At 45.7% G+C, this 16595-nt stretch overlaps 1 protein-coding gene across 5 annotated transcripts in view; it reads left to right on the top strand.

Annotated features, from left to right (window-relative positions):
• DIP2A (disco interacting protein 2 homolog A) overlaps positions 1-16595 on the top strand; it is a 113190-nt gene that overhangs the window by 5810 nt on the left and 90785 nt on the right. For all 5 annotated transcript variants that reach the window (XM_055569881.1, XM_055569882.1, XM_055569885.1 and 2 more), the window contains exon 2: positions 14329-14400. In XM_055569881.1, the coding sequence (XP_055425856.1) occupies positions 14329-14400 (72 nt within the window). The remainder of the gene's footprint in view (positions 1-14328; positions 14401-16595) is intronic.

The raw sequence follows: 16595 nt of genomic DNA on the forward strand, positions 1-16595 counted from the left end.
GCTCCATTATTTTGGCCACCTGATGCGAAGAGCCCACTCATTGGAAAAGAGCCCGATGCTGGGAAAGGCAGGAGGAGAAGGGGATGACAGAGGATGAGATGGTTGGATGGCATCACCAACTCAATGGACATGAGTTTGAGCAAGCTCCAGGAGATGGTGAAGAACAGGGAAGCCTGGTGTGCTGCAGTCCATGGGATTGCAAAGAGTTGGACACAACTGAGTGACTGAACAATAAGACTGTGTAATATGAAAAGCTTTGAAGGAAATACCTATTTGTCAACATGTGTTTCTCCTACTTTTTATAGCATTTTTTTTCACTGTTGCCAGTATAATGCAATTTCTGTTTATATTTTTAAGGGCAATCAGATGTTTCAATTTATAAAATATATGTTTGAAAATCCTTAAAAGTTATACTTACTGACTAGCTGCTTGTATCAATATGTCCATCCTACTTTATGCAAAATCCATTATTCATGATTCAGGTATATTCCCCTTAGAACTATTTTTCTTGTTATAGTAAATCATCTTAATGTGTTGTCTCTTTAAAGAATTTTGATTTATAAGTTTTTAAAAGAATATCAATACTAGGATTTCTACTTCAATATCCTAAAATTTTGCACATGCTGTTCATTGCCAACTTTCTGTACCTGTTGAGTTCCTGCCTTTGTTTTAATACTTAAGTTTAAGCTTCACTTTCTTTTTGAAGCTCTGCCTTCCTCTGAGAACAGCCTGCCTGCCCCCCACCCAGAGTTAGGTGCTGGCTTTTTTGTTCCTTTTACCCTTATTGTGTCATTCTTATAAGATTTATCACAACTTTGTATTTATTGTTTACTTGGACTTTTCTTTGCCAGTTCATAGGGAGCACTTCCAAAGGAAATTTTGGTCTGTTCATCTTCATGTCTTCAGCCCCTAGACATTTTAGGTATTCTATTGAATCTTTGTTGAATTAATGGAAGAATAAAGTACTTCCCTGGTGGTCTAGTGATTCAGAATCTACCTGCCAGTGCAGGGGACATGGGTTCAGTTCCTGGCCTGAGAAGATCTCACGTGCTGCAGGACAGCTAAGCCCATGCACCACAACTGTGGAAGCCCGTCTAGAGCCCAGGCTCTGCAACAGGAGAAGCCCCCGCAGGGAGGAGCCCGGGCACCACAACTAGAGAGCAGCCCCCACTTGCCGCACCTAGAGAGAGCCGGCAGGTAGCAACAAAGACCCAGCACAGCCAATAAATAAAGAAATTTTAAAAGAGTAAAACCACACATGCTATTTATTCTCAGTTTTAAATCAAGAATCCTCCGTAATTGGCTTGGATACTTAATTTTTTGGCAATTGTTTCTCAGATTCAGTGAAGCCCGGGGAGTCCTGAGCTGTGCCTCAGGGAGCCATTGAACCAGGATGGAGTGTCTGTTGCTCTGAACTCCTGGGAGGGAAAGAGTCATACTGAGATGAGCGTACTGTGAGTCTGGTCCAGCCGGGGAGGACCCGCAGTGGAGCTCCAAGACTCAAGTTTCCTCCGGCCCCACAGTGGCCATGATTCACTTGGGCCTTCCCTGCTGGACTCTGGGTCCACATTGACCCCACACTGAGGCCACGACTCCTGCTGCAGGAGCTGAAGCTGCCTCATTCCTGGGAGGGACTTTGGCTCCAGGACCCCATGTGGCCTGACAGTCTTGGAGCTGCCTGGAGTCTAGGGCTTCTCCTTCCAAACCCGCCTGTCTTTCTTCTTCCTGCGCAGTCATGTCTAACAGCTCGCAGCCTCCTCTGGGCCCCTCCCCGTTTTCCCACATAAATCTCTTCACATCTGATCCTGTCACCACATCTGCTGCTTGGAGGACTTGAATTGCCTGCAGGGCCACTAGTCTAGACCCGTGTTGGGAGAGCTGTTTGTCTGCTGTTTGCTCTGAGGTCTGTCTCCTGTATCCATGACCTGCTTTTTGAGATGGCTCCTGGTACGTGGTTGTTGGTCAGCGTGTACTGAATTGAACTTTAGTTCAGTTGAACGTCTCAGGGCCCTCTCGTCCATGGCTGACTCTTCCTTGGTGGTGCACCGCGATGCTCCACGAGAGCAGGGCCGAGCCTGCTGTCCTCTCCTCTGTGTCCCGAGCTGAAGTGTCATGCAGGTCCATTGACCTTTCTGTCTGTCGTAGAGGAAGGCACCATTTGCTCTGTCTATTTGCTTTCTGTTAACACCTGCTGGAGGAAGGGAGGTTGGGACTGTGGGGAGGGGACTTCAGACTGGGGGTCAGGAAATCCCTCTGGGCAGGCAGATAGTGGCGGGAGGGGCTGTGCATATGGCTGGCAGTCAGCACTCAATGCAGGTGGGTTAGCTGGGCTGTGGCTACAGAGGAAGGAGCCTGGTGAATTGTGGGGCCGGAAAGGTGAGCTATGGAAAAACACTGACCCTGGGGAGCCGTGGAGGAGGGCCATGGTCTGACAGGTACCTCGTGGAGGGTCTCCAGCCCTGCACTGAGACCGATGGAGGCAGAGGGTGAGGTGAGGAGAGGGAGTGGGGATGCCAGCGAGGCTGCTCCGCGGTTCCGCTGTGTCGGGGGGGAGTTGTGCCTGCTGCCTGTGTGGTAAATGTTTCATGTGTGGGAAGGTGCCAGGATGCTGCAGATTTGCTATTCTTGTGGTGTCATTGCCTCCCCTGTGGCTTGTGGCCTAATCTGAGCCACAAATACAAGGTAAGGATCCTGTCTCCCCCTCAGCAGTGACGGCACCTGTGAGTGCCTACCGTCCTGCTCAGCACTGGGCACTCAGCCGGTGGGGAGGAATGAGTGGGCTGTGTCAGGGTGCCCTTCAGGGGGACAGCCCAGTCTCGAGGGTCAGAGCCGTGCTCTTGCACATGGAGGGCCTCTGCAGGGTCGTTCAGGTCCCTGTCGTCCTTTGACCTTCAGCCTTACCAAGTGAGAGAAATGCACATTCAGGACTGAAGGGTTTGAGAAGAGATGGGCGTGGGGCACCAGTCTGCTGGAGGCAAGAGTCCTCCAGCGGGACCTGGGTCAGAGGCTGCTGCTGCCCCTAGTCATGTGGCATGTCCACAGGGGTCAGCCTGCCTGTTGCTGCTGAGCCCTCCTCTCAGTACTGGGGGCTGGGAGGGTGCTTTGTCATTTTAGTTGAAAACTACTGAAGACTTGTAATTTTGAAAACTCTTCAATTTCATCTTTAGTATTCTTTGCCTGACACGACATGCAACATTTATTTAATACAAAAATGAACTCATGCAAAGCATTGGGTCCTTCTACTGTGACACAGCCAAGGAAAGGGTGGGAAGGAAGCAGGGTGACGGGAATGGGAAGTGAGCTGCTGGTCTGTCCTTAGATGAACTCTTCCTGTAGCATTTTATTTGTAGTGAGCTTGCTTCTGAGTGAGGCTGACAATCCTTTCAGATCAGTCCTTATGTCCTTAAATTATCTAACATTTCTGGTGTTAAACCTGTGTATTAAAAAGACTGGGAAAATATATACTATTTGGTAAAGAGAAACCTTTGTGGTCCGGGAGGGAAACACCTACACTGGTCATCTCTGTCATCTGTTGATGAAGTGTCTCCTGGATGCTCCTTGGCCCCTTCCCCTTTGCACAAAGGAAATGAATGGCCTGTGTTTTGTGAGTTCCTGGATTCTTGGGTCAGCACCTCAAGTCATTGCTGGGGGACCATGAACCATGCAGGGGTTTCCGTACAGACTTGGTGGTGTTACTCAGTTCAGTTCAGTTGCTCAGTCGTGTCCGACTCTTTGCGGCCCCATGGACTGCAGCACATCAGGCTTCCCTGTCCATCACCAATTCCCAGAGCTTGCTCAAACTCATGTCCATCGAGTCGGTGATACCATCCAACCATCTCATCCTCTGTCATCCCCTTCTTCTCCTGCCCTCAATCTTTCCCAGCATCAGGGTCTTTTCCAATGAGTCTGCTCTTCGCATCAGGTGGCCAAAATATTGGAGCTTCAGCTTCAGTATCAGTCCTTCCAATGAATATTCAGGATGATTTCCTAAAGGATGGATTGGTTTGATCTCCTTGCAGTCCAAGGGATTCTCAAAAGTCTTCTCCAGCACCACAGGTCAAAAGCATCAGTTCTTCAGTGCTCAGCTTTCTTTATGGTCCAATTCTCATATCCATACATGACTACTGGAAAAACCATAGCTTTGGCTAGACAGACCTTTGTTGGCAAAGTAATGCCTCTGCATTTTAATATGCCATCTAGGTTGGTCATAGCTTTTCTTCCAAAGAACAAGTATCTTTTAATTTCATGGTGGCAGTCACCATCTGCAGTGATTTTGGAGCCTCCAAAAATAAAGTCTCTCACTGTTTCCGTTGTTTCCCCATCAGTTTTCCATGAATTGATGGGACCGGATGCCTGATCTTCATTTTTTGAATGTTGAATTTCAAGCCAGCTTTTTCACTCTCCTCTTTCACTTTCATCAAAAGGCTCTTCAGTTCTTCTTCACTTTCTGCGAGAAGGATGGTGTCATCTGCATATCTGAGGTTACTGATATTTCTCCTGGCAATCTTGATTCCAGCTTGTGCTTCATCCAGTCTGGCATTTTGCATGATGTGCTCTGCATGTAAGTTAAATAAGCAGGGTGACAATATACAGCCTTGACGTATTCCTTTCCCAATTTGGAACCAGTCCATTGTTCCATGTCTGGTTCTAATTGTTGCTTCTTGATCTGCATATAGATTTCTCAGGAGGCAGGGAAGGTGATCTGGTATTCCTATCTCTTGAAGAATTTTCCAGTTTGTTGTGATCCACACTGTCAAAGGCTTTGGCGTAGTCAATAAAGCAGTAGATGCTTTTTCTGGGATTCTCTTGCTTTTTCTATGATCCAACAGATGTTGGCAATTTGATCTCTGGTTCCTCTGCCTTTTCTAAATCCAACTTGAATATCTGGAAGTTCTCAGTTCACATACTGTTGAAGCCTCACCTGTAGAATTTTGAGCATTACTTTGCTGGCCTGTGAGATGAGTGCAACTTTATGTTAATTTGAACATTCTTTGGCATTGCCGTTCTTTGGGATTGGAATGAACACTGACCTTTTCCAGTCCTGTGGCCACTGCTCAGTTTTCCAAATTTGCTGGCATATTGAGTGCAGCACTTTACTTCCTTACCCAGCTGTGAGGAAAGAATAGACATCCTATTTCTTTAGTCTACACTGAGTGTCATGGTTTAAGATTTTCCTTTAGTCTACGCTGACTGTCATGATGTAAGATCACCATCTTGGAAAGAGAGAAGGAGCTTTTATTCCATTTCAGACTTCAGACTTTTTCTGCAGAGTCTTTGGTAAAGAACCTTTAAATTGAGAATTTGAAATGTCAGAAGGTATGCTTGGTGCTTGTTGAAAACTGGCAACTGAAAAGAACACGTCCTGGTAAGCTCCTCCATGCGTGGGTTCATGTCCTTAGGTTTTGTCTGAACACGAAGGAGCCTAAGGATTAGCCTTGTTGGGAAATGGCTAGGAAGACTATAACTAGGACCATTTTGAAATAAAGGTTATAGAAATAGAGATTCTGACTTCATCAAGATTAGATAATCTTGGTGTTACAGATTGAACTCTGTTCCCCAAAATTCGTATGTTGAAGCCCTAACCCCCAGTGTGACTGCATTCCTTTAGGGAGATGATTAAGGTTAAATGAAGCCGTAGGGGTTCCTGAGTCAGTTTCAAGAGAGAGAGACGTTGAGAGCACACACACAAGGGGGAAGACCGTGAGGACCCAGGCGGGTGGTTGCCTGCACGTGAGGAGAGAGGCCTCAGGAGGGACCAGCCCTGTGACACCTAGGTCTCAGACGTCCAGCCTCCACACCTGTTGTTCTGACCTCCCAGCCTGTGACATTTTGTTTGAGCAGCCTGAGACCCTCAGCTTGTCATCCTGTTCTCAGCAAGCTTCCGCGGACTGAACAAAAAGGCCCATGAGCTAGTGAGGCTGACAGGCTGAAAAACTGGCAGTCTTGTGAGGTGTATGCAGGGCCCCGTCAGCTCTGATCATCAGACCTGGGCCAGTAGTGCCAATGGAGGAAAGAGATTCTTCCAGCTTTGCTCTGAAGGCATGTGAGGAGGGTGAGGGAGAAGACAGCAGAATGTGCTAGACAGAGGAGGATGAGCCAGAGTCAGTGGCTGGGCTTCCAGACAGTGTCCCCCGGCAGGTGGTGGAGAAAACAGGTTGGAGGGTGGGGGCTCGCTCATGGGAGGATTTGTGCATCCCAGGGAGGAGCCAGGACCAGACTCTGGAGTCTAGCCCAGCACTGAAGCAAGCGTAGGTGCCACCTGCAGCCGCTGGTGGTGTGGGTGTGAGTGACAGGCGCCCTGAGGTCTGTGGGGATGTCTCGTGCTATCCAGTGTGGTAGCCACAAGCCACATGTGGTGTTCAACACTCGAAATGTGGCTCGGGGGTCTGGGGAACTAAACAGTCATTTAATTTACTTCTAAGTAACGAAAGTTGAAATAGGCACATATGAGTAGTGGCTGTTGTATTGGACAGCGCAGCAAAGCATATGCTCTGTAAAGGCACTCTGCTGAAAAAGAGTCATGCTCCCAAAGTATGCAGTCTTCCGCCCCTTTTCTCAATAGTGGGGAGAATATTAAAATTAGATTAGTGTGTATGTTCAGAACTCAAAAAACTTCGAAGGCAGAGATAGCCAATTTTCTAATTTTTATAAAGGACTAAGGGATGGTTATTCTTGGGTGCTTTGCTTTAAGCACATGTTTGTTAATAAATGATGGGGCCAGCAGGTCATTTTTTCAGGTATTAGGAGCAGTTGAAATACTCCGGTGTGATCTCTTGTCAGTCTCTCTTTCCTGCTCTGATTTAGAGTGATTTTCTGGCAGCGTGTAGAGAGTGGTTTGGGTGAGGATGACATTGGGAGCAGAAAAATGGGAGAGCACACTACCATAACCCAGGGCAGGAGTTTGTGCTGGTTTGGAGGGCGGCTGAGCCCTTGGGGAGAATGGGCTGGAATAGAGTCAGCAGCCGTGGTGTGGAGAGGGGGACGTTGCAGGAGGCTCTTGAGTGACTCCCGAGTTCCTGAAGTGAGTGCTAGGGAGATGATGGAGCTGTTCCTGAAGATGTGTGCACAAGCAGAACACGTGTGTTCATACCTGTTGAGTGTGCGGTGTCTTGGGGAGATCCGTGCATTTGACGTGCAGGACTGCATTTCTAGAAGGGCTGGTGTGACAGTAGAAACTTGGAAGCCATCAGTACAACTGTCATAATTGAAACAAAGACAGTTGCTGCCTGTGGAGCACTGAATAATGCAAAGAAGGCCTCTGACAAACCCTCCAGCAACCCAGACCCCAAAGGGAAAGGCAGCAAGGGGAGGCCGCAGGGAGACCAAAGAGGGCACTGCTGCAGGGGCAGATGCAGGAGCACGTGTGGGTGTCTGTGCAGCTGAGGCAGGAGAGGCTTTCCAGACGAGGGCATTTATTCAGGGTCATAGCCCAAGTCAGTATCCATGGCCAGTCATCAGGTAAAGAAGACTCTCCTTCCCCACATCTCACTGAAATGGTGGCAGTGTTAAAAATTAAAAAGCCGTTCACAGCAGTCTAGACTCTGGGAAGTCAAAAAGGTCAGTCAGCAGGGTGCTGTCTTTGTGGTGATGGCAGGAGTGAGGCAGGCGAGTCAGCGCCGGGAGGAGCAGGAGTGCTGGGGAGGGCGGTGTGCGTCCACTCTCCCACTGGCCTCCAGAGTCCACTGAGAGGGAGGGGTGCTTGGAGGGCGACTGCCCCCCGCCCCCGCCCCCAGCCTGAGCAGAGCAGCTGATCCTTGGAAAGTTCACAGGAGGGAAGCTATGCAGCTGGGAAATGCTGGAGGGAATTCTTTCAGCTGCAGGAGGCTTCACGGTTTGGTCATGAGGGTTGAGTGTGAATCATCCCGTAGTCTGCTTTCATCTCACCAGGTGGTATGTAGAAGAACCTGCACCCAGGTGCTCACAGGGGCTCTTTTGAAAGCAGCAAGATAGATGTCTTTCAGTAGTTGAATAGATAAATGAACTGGTACACTGAGACAATGGAATATTATAGAATATTTAGAACTGGAAAGAAGTGAGTTATCAAGCCAAGCAAGACAGGGAACAGTCTTAAATGCCTGTTACTCAGTGAAAGAAATCAGTCTGAAAAGGCTACGGATTCCAGCTATTCTGGAAAACTATGCAGACAGTAAGAAGATCAGTGGCCGCCAGGGGTTCACGAGCTGGGAAGAGGGATGAGTAGGCAGAGCACAGAGGACTCTTAGGGCAGTGAAATACCCTGTGTGATAGCTTAATGATTGCTATATGTCATCATGTGTTTGTCCAAGCCCATGGGATGCATGACGAGGGAGGGCTTTGGAAGCTGAGGCTTCCGTGTCAGGGCCGGCTCATTACCTATAACAAACGCACCATCGGGTGGCGGATGTTGATGATGGGGAGGCTGTGCGTGTGGTGGTAGAGGGTGTATGGGAGCCCTCTGGACCTTGCCTTCAGTTTTGCTTATAACCCTTAAACTGCTCTAGAAAAAGTAAAATAAAGCAAAAGAAGAAAGAAAAACCCTGGGAATTAAATCTACAAGCCCAGATGGTTTCACTGACAAATTTTATCAAACATTTAAAACAGAAATAACACCAATTTTATGTAGTCTCGCTCATATATTTTTTAACTTTTAATTTTGGAATAATTTTTATCTCAGAAGAAGTTATAAAAATAGTACATAGAAGTCATTCCGTTTCCTACAATAACATATAACCATAGTATGTTATCAAACCAGCTTCCATATATTCTTAATTACAAAAGATTGTATGATTATTGTGCCAAAAGATTTAACAAGTTCAGAAGTGAAGTAAAAGATGAAATCTGTCTAAACCTACCCCAAGCCAAATAAATCATTCTCCAGGAGTAACACTACTAATAATGTGTCAGGTACCCTCCAGACATTTTCTGCACACACAAAAATATATCTACCTACATGTCTGCGAATAGGCTTCCCTGATAGTTCATCTGGTAAAGAATCTGCCTGCAATGCAGGAGACCTGGGTTCGATCCCTGGGTTGGGAAGATCTCCTGGAGAAGGGAAAGGCTACCCACTCCAGTATTGTGTCCTGGAAAATTCCATGAACTGTATGGTCCATGGGGTTGCAAAGAGTCGGACACAACTGAGCAACATTCAGCAGAATCGCATCGTTTTTTGTATACACACTGTTTCTCAGCGTGCTGTGTTTACTTGGCAGGATGTCACAGATCTCCTGTGAGTGGTTCCCCTCCCCATCCCGCAGGCACCGGGCATCTTTAGGACCAGCAGCGTTCTGTAGTAGTGTTGTGGGGCTGCAGACTCACTTCTTCCTGCTTGGTTTTGTGGACAGGCTGTCTCACGTTGCTTTTGTGTGTAATGTCCGTTGCCTGGCCTTCCTTGTTTCTGTGACCTTAAGGAGTTGTTGAGTGTTTTCCAGAATAGGTTTTTAGCAACTGTGTTGCCGAGTTAGAGACTTGATATCATTTGGGATTTTGCCTTTGTAATTCATTTGGTTTGCGGCCTGGAGGTCAGCCTGCGCCACACCTTGTACCCAGTGTGTGGGGTAGTGAGACAGCTGCCCGAAGACTGCCAGAGAAGAACCTTCTGTGGACATCCTGGTGTGTTTCCAGAGCCACTCGGGCCTGAGTGGCCAGCCAGGAGAGACTTCTCTGCTATGTCTGGGCCTTCCTCTGGCCCATGGGCACGGTTGCCTGATCTGTGCAGTGGGTCGAGAAGCATGCTCTGCTGTTGTCTCTATATTGTTCACCGTACCTGGGGTCAGGGACCTTGGATGTAAGTCCTTTACTGGTTCATTAATTTTGTCTGGAGTCTGTCTTGGATCCCATGTTGCATTCAGAGGCATGTTGGGTTGGTGGTCTATGTTTGATACTTGAAAACATGTAGCTGGTCACATGTGAAAACATGTAGCTGGTTCTATTCAGTTGGTCTGGAGAACTTTCAGGAGACCACGGGCACCAAACTGGGAGTTAGCACATTCCTTCCTGAATGCGCCTTGCTGCCTTCACCACACGAGCACGCATTTGAAATGGCAGCATAGGAAGAAACTGTTTCTAGGAAATGAATACTTAATCTTAAAATATCACGAGATTGGAATTGACATATACACATTATTATATACAGAAAAAGCAAGGGAATCCCAAAATACATCTGCTTCTGCTTCATTGACTACACTAAAGCCTTTGACTGTGTGAATCACAACAAACTATGGAAAATTCTTCAAGAGATAGAAATAACAGACAACCTTACCTGTCTCCTGAGAAATCTGTATGCAGGACAAGAAGCAACAGTTAGACCCAGACATGAAACAATGGACTGATTCCAAATTGGGAAAGGAGTACGTCAAGGCAGTATACTGTCATCCTGATTATTTAACTTATATGCAAGTACCTCATGCAAAATACTGGGCTGGATGACTCAAGCTGGAATCTAGATTGCTGGGAGAAATATCAGTAACCTCAGATATGCAGATGGTACCACTCTAATGGCAGAAACTGAAGAGCAACTAAAGAGCCTCTTGATGAGGGTGAAAGAGAAGAGTGAAAAACCTGGCTTAAAACTCAACATTCAGAAAACGAAGATCATGGAATCTGGCCCCATCACTTCATGGCAAATAGAAGGGGAAAAAGTGGAAGCAGTGACAAACTTTATTTTCTTGGTCTCCAGAATCACTGCGGATGGTGACTGCAGCCATGAAATTAAAAGAAACTTGCTCCTTGGAAGGAAAGCTGTGCCCAACCTACACAGTGTAACCTGTGCAGAGGCATCACCTTGCTGACAAAGGTCTGTCTAGTCAAAGCTATGTTTTTCCCAGTAGTCATGTATGGATGTGAGAATTGGATCATAAAGAAGGCTGAGCGCCAAAGAATTGATGCTTTCAAATTGTGGTGCTAGGGAAGACTCTTGAGAGTCCCTTGGACAGCAAGGAGATCAAACCAGTCCATCCTAAAGGAAATCAACCCTGAATATTCATTGGAAGGACTGATGCCGAAACTCCAATACTTTGGCTACTTGATGTGAAGAGCTGACTCATTGGAAAAGACCCTGATGCTGGGAAAGATTGAGGGCAGGAGGAGAAGGGGGTGACAGAAGATGAGATGGTTGGATGGCATCACTCATTCGATGGACATAAGTTTGAGCAAGCTCCAGGAGATGGTGAAGGACGGGGGAAGCCTGGTGTGCTGCAGTTTATGGGGTCACAAAGAGCCAGACACGACTGAGTGACTGAACAGCAACGACGATATATAAAATAGATTAATAAGGACCTACTGTATAGCATAGGGAACTCTACTTAATATTTGTAATGACCTACCTATATGAGAAGTGAAAGTGATAGTTACTCAGCTGTATCTGACTCTTTGCAATACCATGGACTATATAGCCTGCCAGGCTTCTCTGTCCATGGAATTTTTCAGGCAAGAATACTGGAGTGGGTAGCCATTCCATTTTAGAGAGATCTTTCCTACCCAGAGGTCGAAGACCCAAAGTCTCCTGCCTTGCAGAAAGATTCTTTACTGTCTGAGCCACAAGGGAAGCCACTTATATGAAAATAGAATCTAAAAAAGAGTGATATGTGTGTGTGTTATATATATATAACTGGTTCACTTTGCTGTACAGCAGAAACTAACATAACATTGTCAATCAACTATACTCCAATAAAATTGAACAAAGAAATTGAAAAAAAATCTTGTAAAACCAAATGCTCTGCTTGTAAATAGGGATTTATCCTTTTTAGTTTAGTGTTGCAATATTGTTTTCATTTAAATTTGTCTCTATATATTTTCATATATTCTAGAGGAAACAATTATTTTTAGTGGCTATTGTTTAAAAAAACACATGTGTTTTGAATTTGTTAAGAAGTTGGAAGTCAATAAACAAAACCATACACTCACATTCTGGATCCAGTCGGGGTCTGTAAGTGTCCAGTCAGGATAGAATGAGGGGGACGCAGCCCGTGGGCCACTGTGCTCAGCTGCGGGTCAGGTGTGCTCATTGTAGCAGAGATTGAAAGTGAAAGTGACGTCGCTCAATTGTGTCCAACTCTTTGCAACTCCATGAACTATAGCCTACCAGGATCCTCCTTCCATGGGATTTTCCAGGCAAGAGTACTGGAGTAGGTTGCCATTTCCTTTTCCAGGGGATCCTCCCAACCCAGGGATCAAACCCGGGTCTCCTGAATTGTAGGCAGACGCTGTACTATCTGAGCCAGCAGAGACTGGATGAAAATAAAAATGAAGTGCTTAACTATTTACAGTAGTTAGAACATGGAATCAACTTAGATGTCCATTGACAGTTGAATGGATAAAGAAGTTGTGGTACATATACACAATGGAATATTACTCGGCCATAAAAAGAACACATTTGAGTCAGTTCTAATGAGGTGGATCAACCTAGAGCCTATTATACAGAGTGAAGTAAATCAGAAAGAGAAAGATAAATATCATATACTAATGTGTATATATGGAATCTAGCAAGATGGTACCAAAGAATTTATTTGCAGGGCAGCAGTAGAGAACCAGACAATAGATAACAGACTTATGGACCCAGGGAGAGGGGAGGAGAGGGTGAGATGTATGGAGAGAGTCACATGGAAACTTATATTACCGTATGTAAAAGAGATAGCCAACGGAGATTTGCTGTTTGTCTCAGGGAACTCAGACAGGGGCTCTGTATCAACCTAGAGGGGTGGGATGGGGACAGAGATCGGAGGGAGGTTCAAGAGGAAGGGGAGATATGTATACCTATTGTTGATTCATGTTGAGGTTTGACAGGAAACAACAAAATTCTGTAAAGCAATTATCCTCCAGTTTAAAAATAAATTTAAAAAATGAAGTGTTTAATGGAGAAAATTGGCAGTAGATTGAGATTTATATGATATTGTTATCATATAACAATATATGATATAACAATATCATATTTTATATGATATTGTTCAGGTAAAGTAAAAATACCTGGACTTTAAAGCGGCATATGGTCTACAGAACATGTTCAAATTAAAAGGCACTCCAAGCATTAGAGGAGTTTCCTGTGGGGTTGTTGGGAGTGTAAGGTGAAGGTGAGTGATGACTCACAGGATGGAGGTGGGGAGGGGCCTCACTGAGTGATCCGTGGTCAAAGCAGCAGCTCTGTGTCGAGCCCAGGGCCGGACCAGTGACTCCCTGAACTTGGGCTCATCTTCTGTGGGTGGTGGGCTAATGTTCTCCCAGAGGGTTTCAGGGAGGCTTAATGTACGTGTCAAACATTCAGAAGTGCTGGTCCTTTGACGGCTGAGGAAGTACTTGGTGAAGTGCTGGGTGCATGATGGCAGGCTGTCTTCTGACTCCCAGAAGCCTCCTCGCTTGGCTGGCTTGTTTGGGGTGAGTGGATGGTGGGGGTAATGAGGGACAGGGAGGGGATGCCAGGAGGGCTTGCAGAACACTGAAGCTCTCTGTTGAAAACAGTTCACTTGAAGAACAAGATACTAGTGGACATTGTAACGTGTTTCTGGTCAAAAACACACAGAATCCACCCTGAGTGCTTGAGTTGTCCAGGAAATCAGCTGGTGTGCTTCGATGAGAAGTGTTTCCCTGCAGACACATTTCCTGCCTTGTTCCTGGGTAGGTTAGTTCCTTTTTAGGCAGTTCTTCTGTATGATAATTTATCAGAACCTGAGTCCTGGCCTAGGGATGCCCTGTGGCCTTGCGAGGGTTGGTTTCTGTGGGTCCTCACACCAAGACTCCACAGCTCAAATTTGCGCAGTAACGTGGGCATCCAGTGAAATGCACATCGGATTGTCAGTCTGGGGTGTGGCCTCAGAGTCTATAGTTCCAACATGCTCCCCCAAGATGCTGATCTCAGATTTTGGATATTGAAGTGTTTACATACTGCTGGACTCAGCCTTCCTGGGGTGTAGTTCTGTGAGCTCGGGACCAACTTGTCATCGTAGAACCAGCACCACGATCACAGCGTGGACCAGCTTCACCCCCCGCAGGATTCCCTCGTCCCACTCTGGTCAGTCCTCCCTAAGCCCCTCCCGTGGCAGCAGTCTGCCGCTGCCTGTAACAGTGTCTTTTCCAGGTGTCATGTGACCGGAACCATTCCACTGGGAACTTCTGGAGCCTGGCTTCTGTCACTTAGCTGTATGCCCGTAAGGCCCACCCAGACTACTGTCTGCCAGCAGTTTGCTCCTCCTCACTGCTGAGCAGCACTGCCTGTGGGCACACCTCGTCCTTTCTTTATTCAGTCACCAGTTGAAGGACCTAAGTGTTTCCAGTTTTTCCATTATGAATGAACTTTTAATTAAAAATTTTGGGAAACTTTAGAAGAAATGTGATTCTATTTTTCTATTGTTGTTTTAGGTGACATCACTCAAAAAGGATATGAAAAGAAAAGGGCAAAGCTGCTTGCACGCTGCGTACCCCTCATTCAAGGTGAGGTTAACATAGGTCTTATAAAACTGATTTAAAAATTGGTATTAGAGTTTGACTTTGGTAGTTTCATATTTTATTAATAAGGGCTGGGAAAATAATGTGTCTAATATTAAATTATAAAATCCAAAGTCATAGATTAAAGTTTATGTCTCTGGTTTGGTATAGATTTCATCCCCAAATAGGATTTATGTTATTTTTATTATCATAGACCATGATTATTTTTATGATTTTAGGAAAGAACATTTCCTTACTTAGGTTTGGAACACAAATTATAAAGATGTGAGTTCTCCCACCTTATATTGATCTTCAGAGTCAGCACCTTCAGTGTTTTCAGCACAGTTTTTGGGGGTGGAATTTAAGAAGCTGATTTTAAAATTTATGTAGAAGTTTGAGACTTCCATGGCAGTCCAGCAGTTAAGACTCCATGCTTCCACTCCAGGGCGTACAGGTTCCATCCCTGGTCAGGGAATTAAGATCCCATGTGGCTTGTGCAGCAAGGCAAAAAAAAGAAGTTAAGTATTTTATATGTAAGTTTAAAGGGCTAAGGGATTCAAAATAATGATAAAAAGGAAGAATGAGGTTGGAGGCTTTGCTGGTTATGATATGAGGAGTTAATAGCAAACTGTCATTAAGACAGCCTGGTTTCGCACAAGGGTAGATAGCTCGATTCACAAACAGAACATGGACCCAGACAGACACGTATGGCTGTGGGGACCAGGTTTATGGTGGGGTTGGTGTTGCAGCTCACGATGCCGGCACAGTTCCCTAAGACACAGAAACCAAATATGAAGGGCTTTAGTGAGAAAGGCAAAAATTATAGCACCTTTGGAAGACTGTATATGAAACCTGTCACCGTCTCTAGACAGGAGGAAGGATTTCTCAAGTCCCTGAAGGTACCAAAAAGCAGCAACTGAAAAGGAAAAGATTGGTAAGTTAGAGTGTGTTAAAATTAAGAATCATGTTTTATCAGAAGTTCCCATAAAGAGATTAAAGACAAGCCACAGTATAGGAGAAGATGATCGTAACATACATAAAAGAAGAAGGGCTAGAGTCCAGAGCCGGTGAAGTTGCAGCATCCAGGAGACCTTTTGCCAGAGTGGGAATGGTCGGCAGCCCCATTGTCCAGTCCACGGAGCACCTCCCACGTATGGCTTCTGAGCACTTGAGGTGTGGTCGCATGACTAAGACACTGCATTTTTTAAATTTAATTTTAATTAATTTAAACTTTATAAAGAGCCAGAAAGTTCCCCCGTGTGATTTTTTTAAAAAAGCCCAGTAGGAAAATGGGCTAAAGACTTGCATAAATATTTTACTAGAGGAAACCCTAATTGTTAGCAGGCAAACGAGAAGACCGCTGGGCTGCTCATAAGGCCGTCTGTTGCAGGCCAGTGCCCAGGCAGCACCCCAGACAAACGGCAGGACCCCATCCTCGCTCAGGTGCTGTTGTTTTATACGTTGAAAGCTGGGTGACTGCTCACTTGGCTATTAGAATTAGTAAGCATCTTGGTTTGAATAGAAGACAAATATGTAAGAATCAATGGCTTTTCTCTGGCAATATTTCTCTTAATAAAACAGCTCACATTCATAATGGCAAAAAACCTGTCGAATGTTTTTAATACATTTAGCAAGAAAGCCACAGGATCTATGTTAGGATCATACAATCTATTTGAAAAAAGTAACCAGGATCCTAAAATATGAAGAAATATACCAGTATCTTAAATGCAAAATTTAATATTATAAAAGTTCAGTTCAGTTCAGTCGCTCAGTCGTGTCCGACTCTCTGCGACCCCATGAATCGCAGCACGCCAGGCCTCCCTGTCCATCACCAACTCCCGGAGTTCACTCAGACTCACGTCCATCGAGTCGGTGATGCCATCCAGCCATCTCATCCTCTGTCGTCCCCTTCTCCTCCTGCCCCCAATCCCTCCCAGCATCAGAGTCTTTTCCAATGAGTCAACTCTTCACATGAGGTGGCCAAAGTACCAGAGTTTCAGCTTTAGCATCATCCTTTCCAAAGAAATCCCAGGGCTGATCTCCTTCAGAATGGACTGGTTGGATCTCCTTGCTGTCCAAGGGACTCTCAGGAGTCTTCTCCAACACCACAGTTCAAAAGCATCAATTCTTTGGCGCTCAGCTTTCTTCACAGTCCAACTCTCACATCCATACATAAGTAGTTTCTAAATTAATATGTGACA

The sequence above is a fragment of the Bubalus kerabau genome, chromosome 2 (genome assembly GCF_029407905.1).
Source record: "Bubalus kerabau isolate K-KA32 ecotype Philippines breed swamp buffalo chromosome 2, PCC_UOA_SB_1v2, whole genome shotgun sequence".
Taxonomy (NCBI): Eukaryota; Metazoa; Chordata; class Mammalia; order Artiodactyla; family Bovidae; genus Bubalus; species Bubalus kerabau.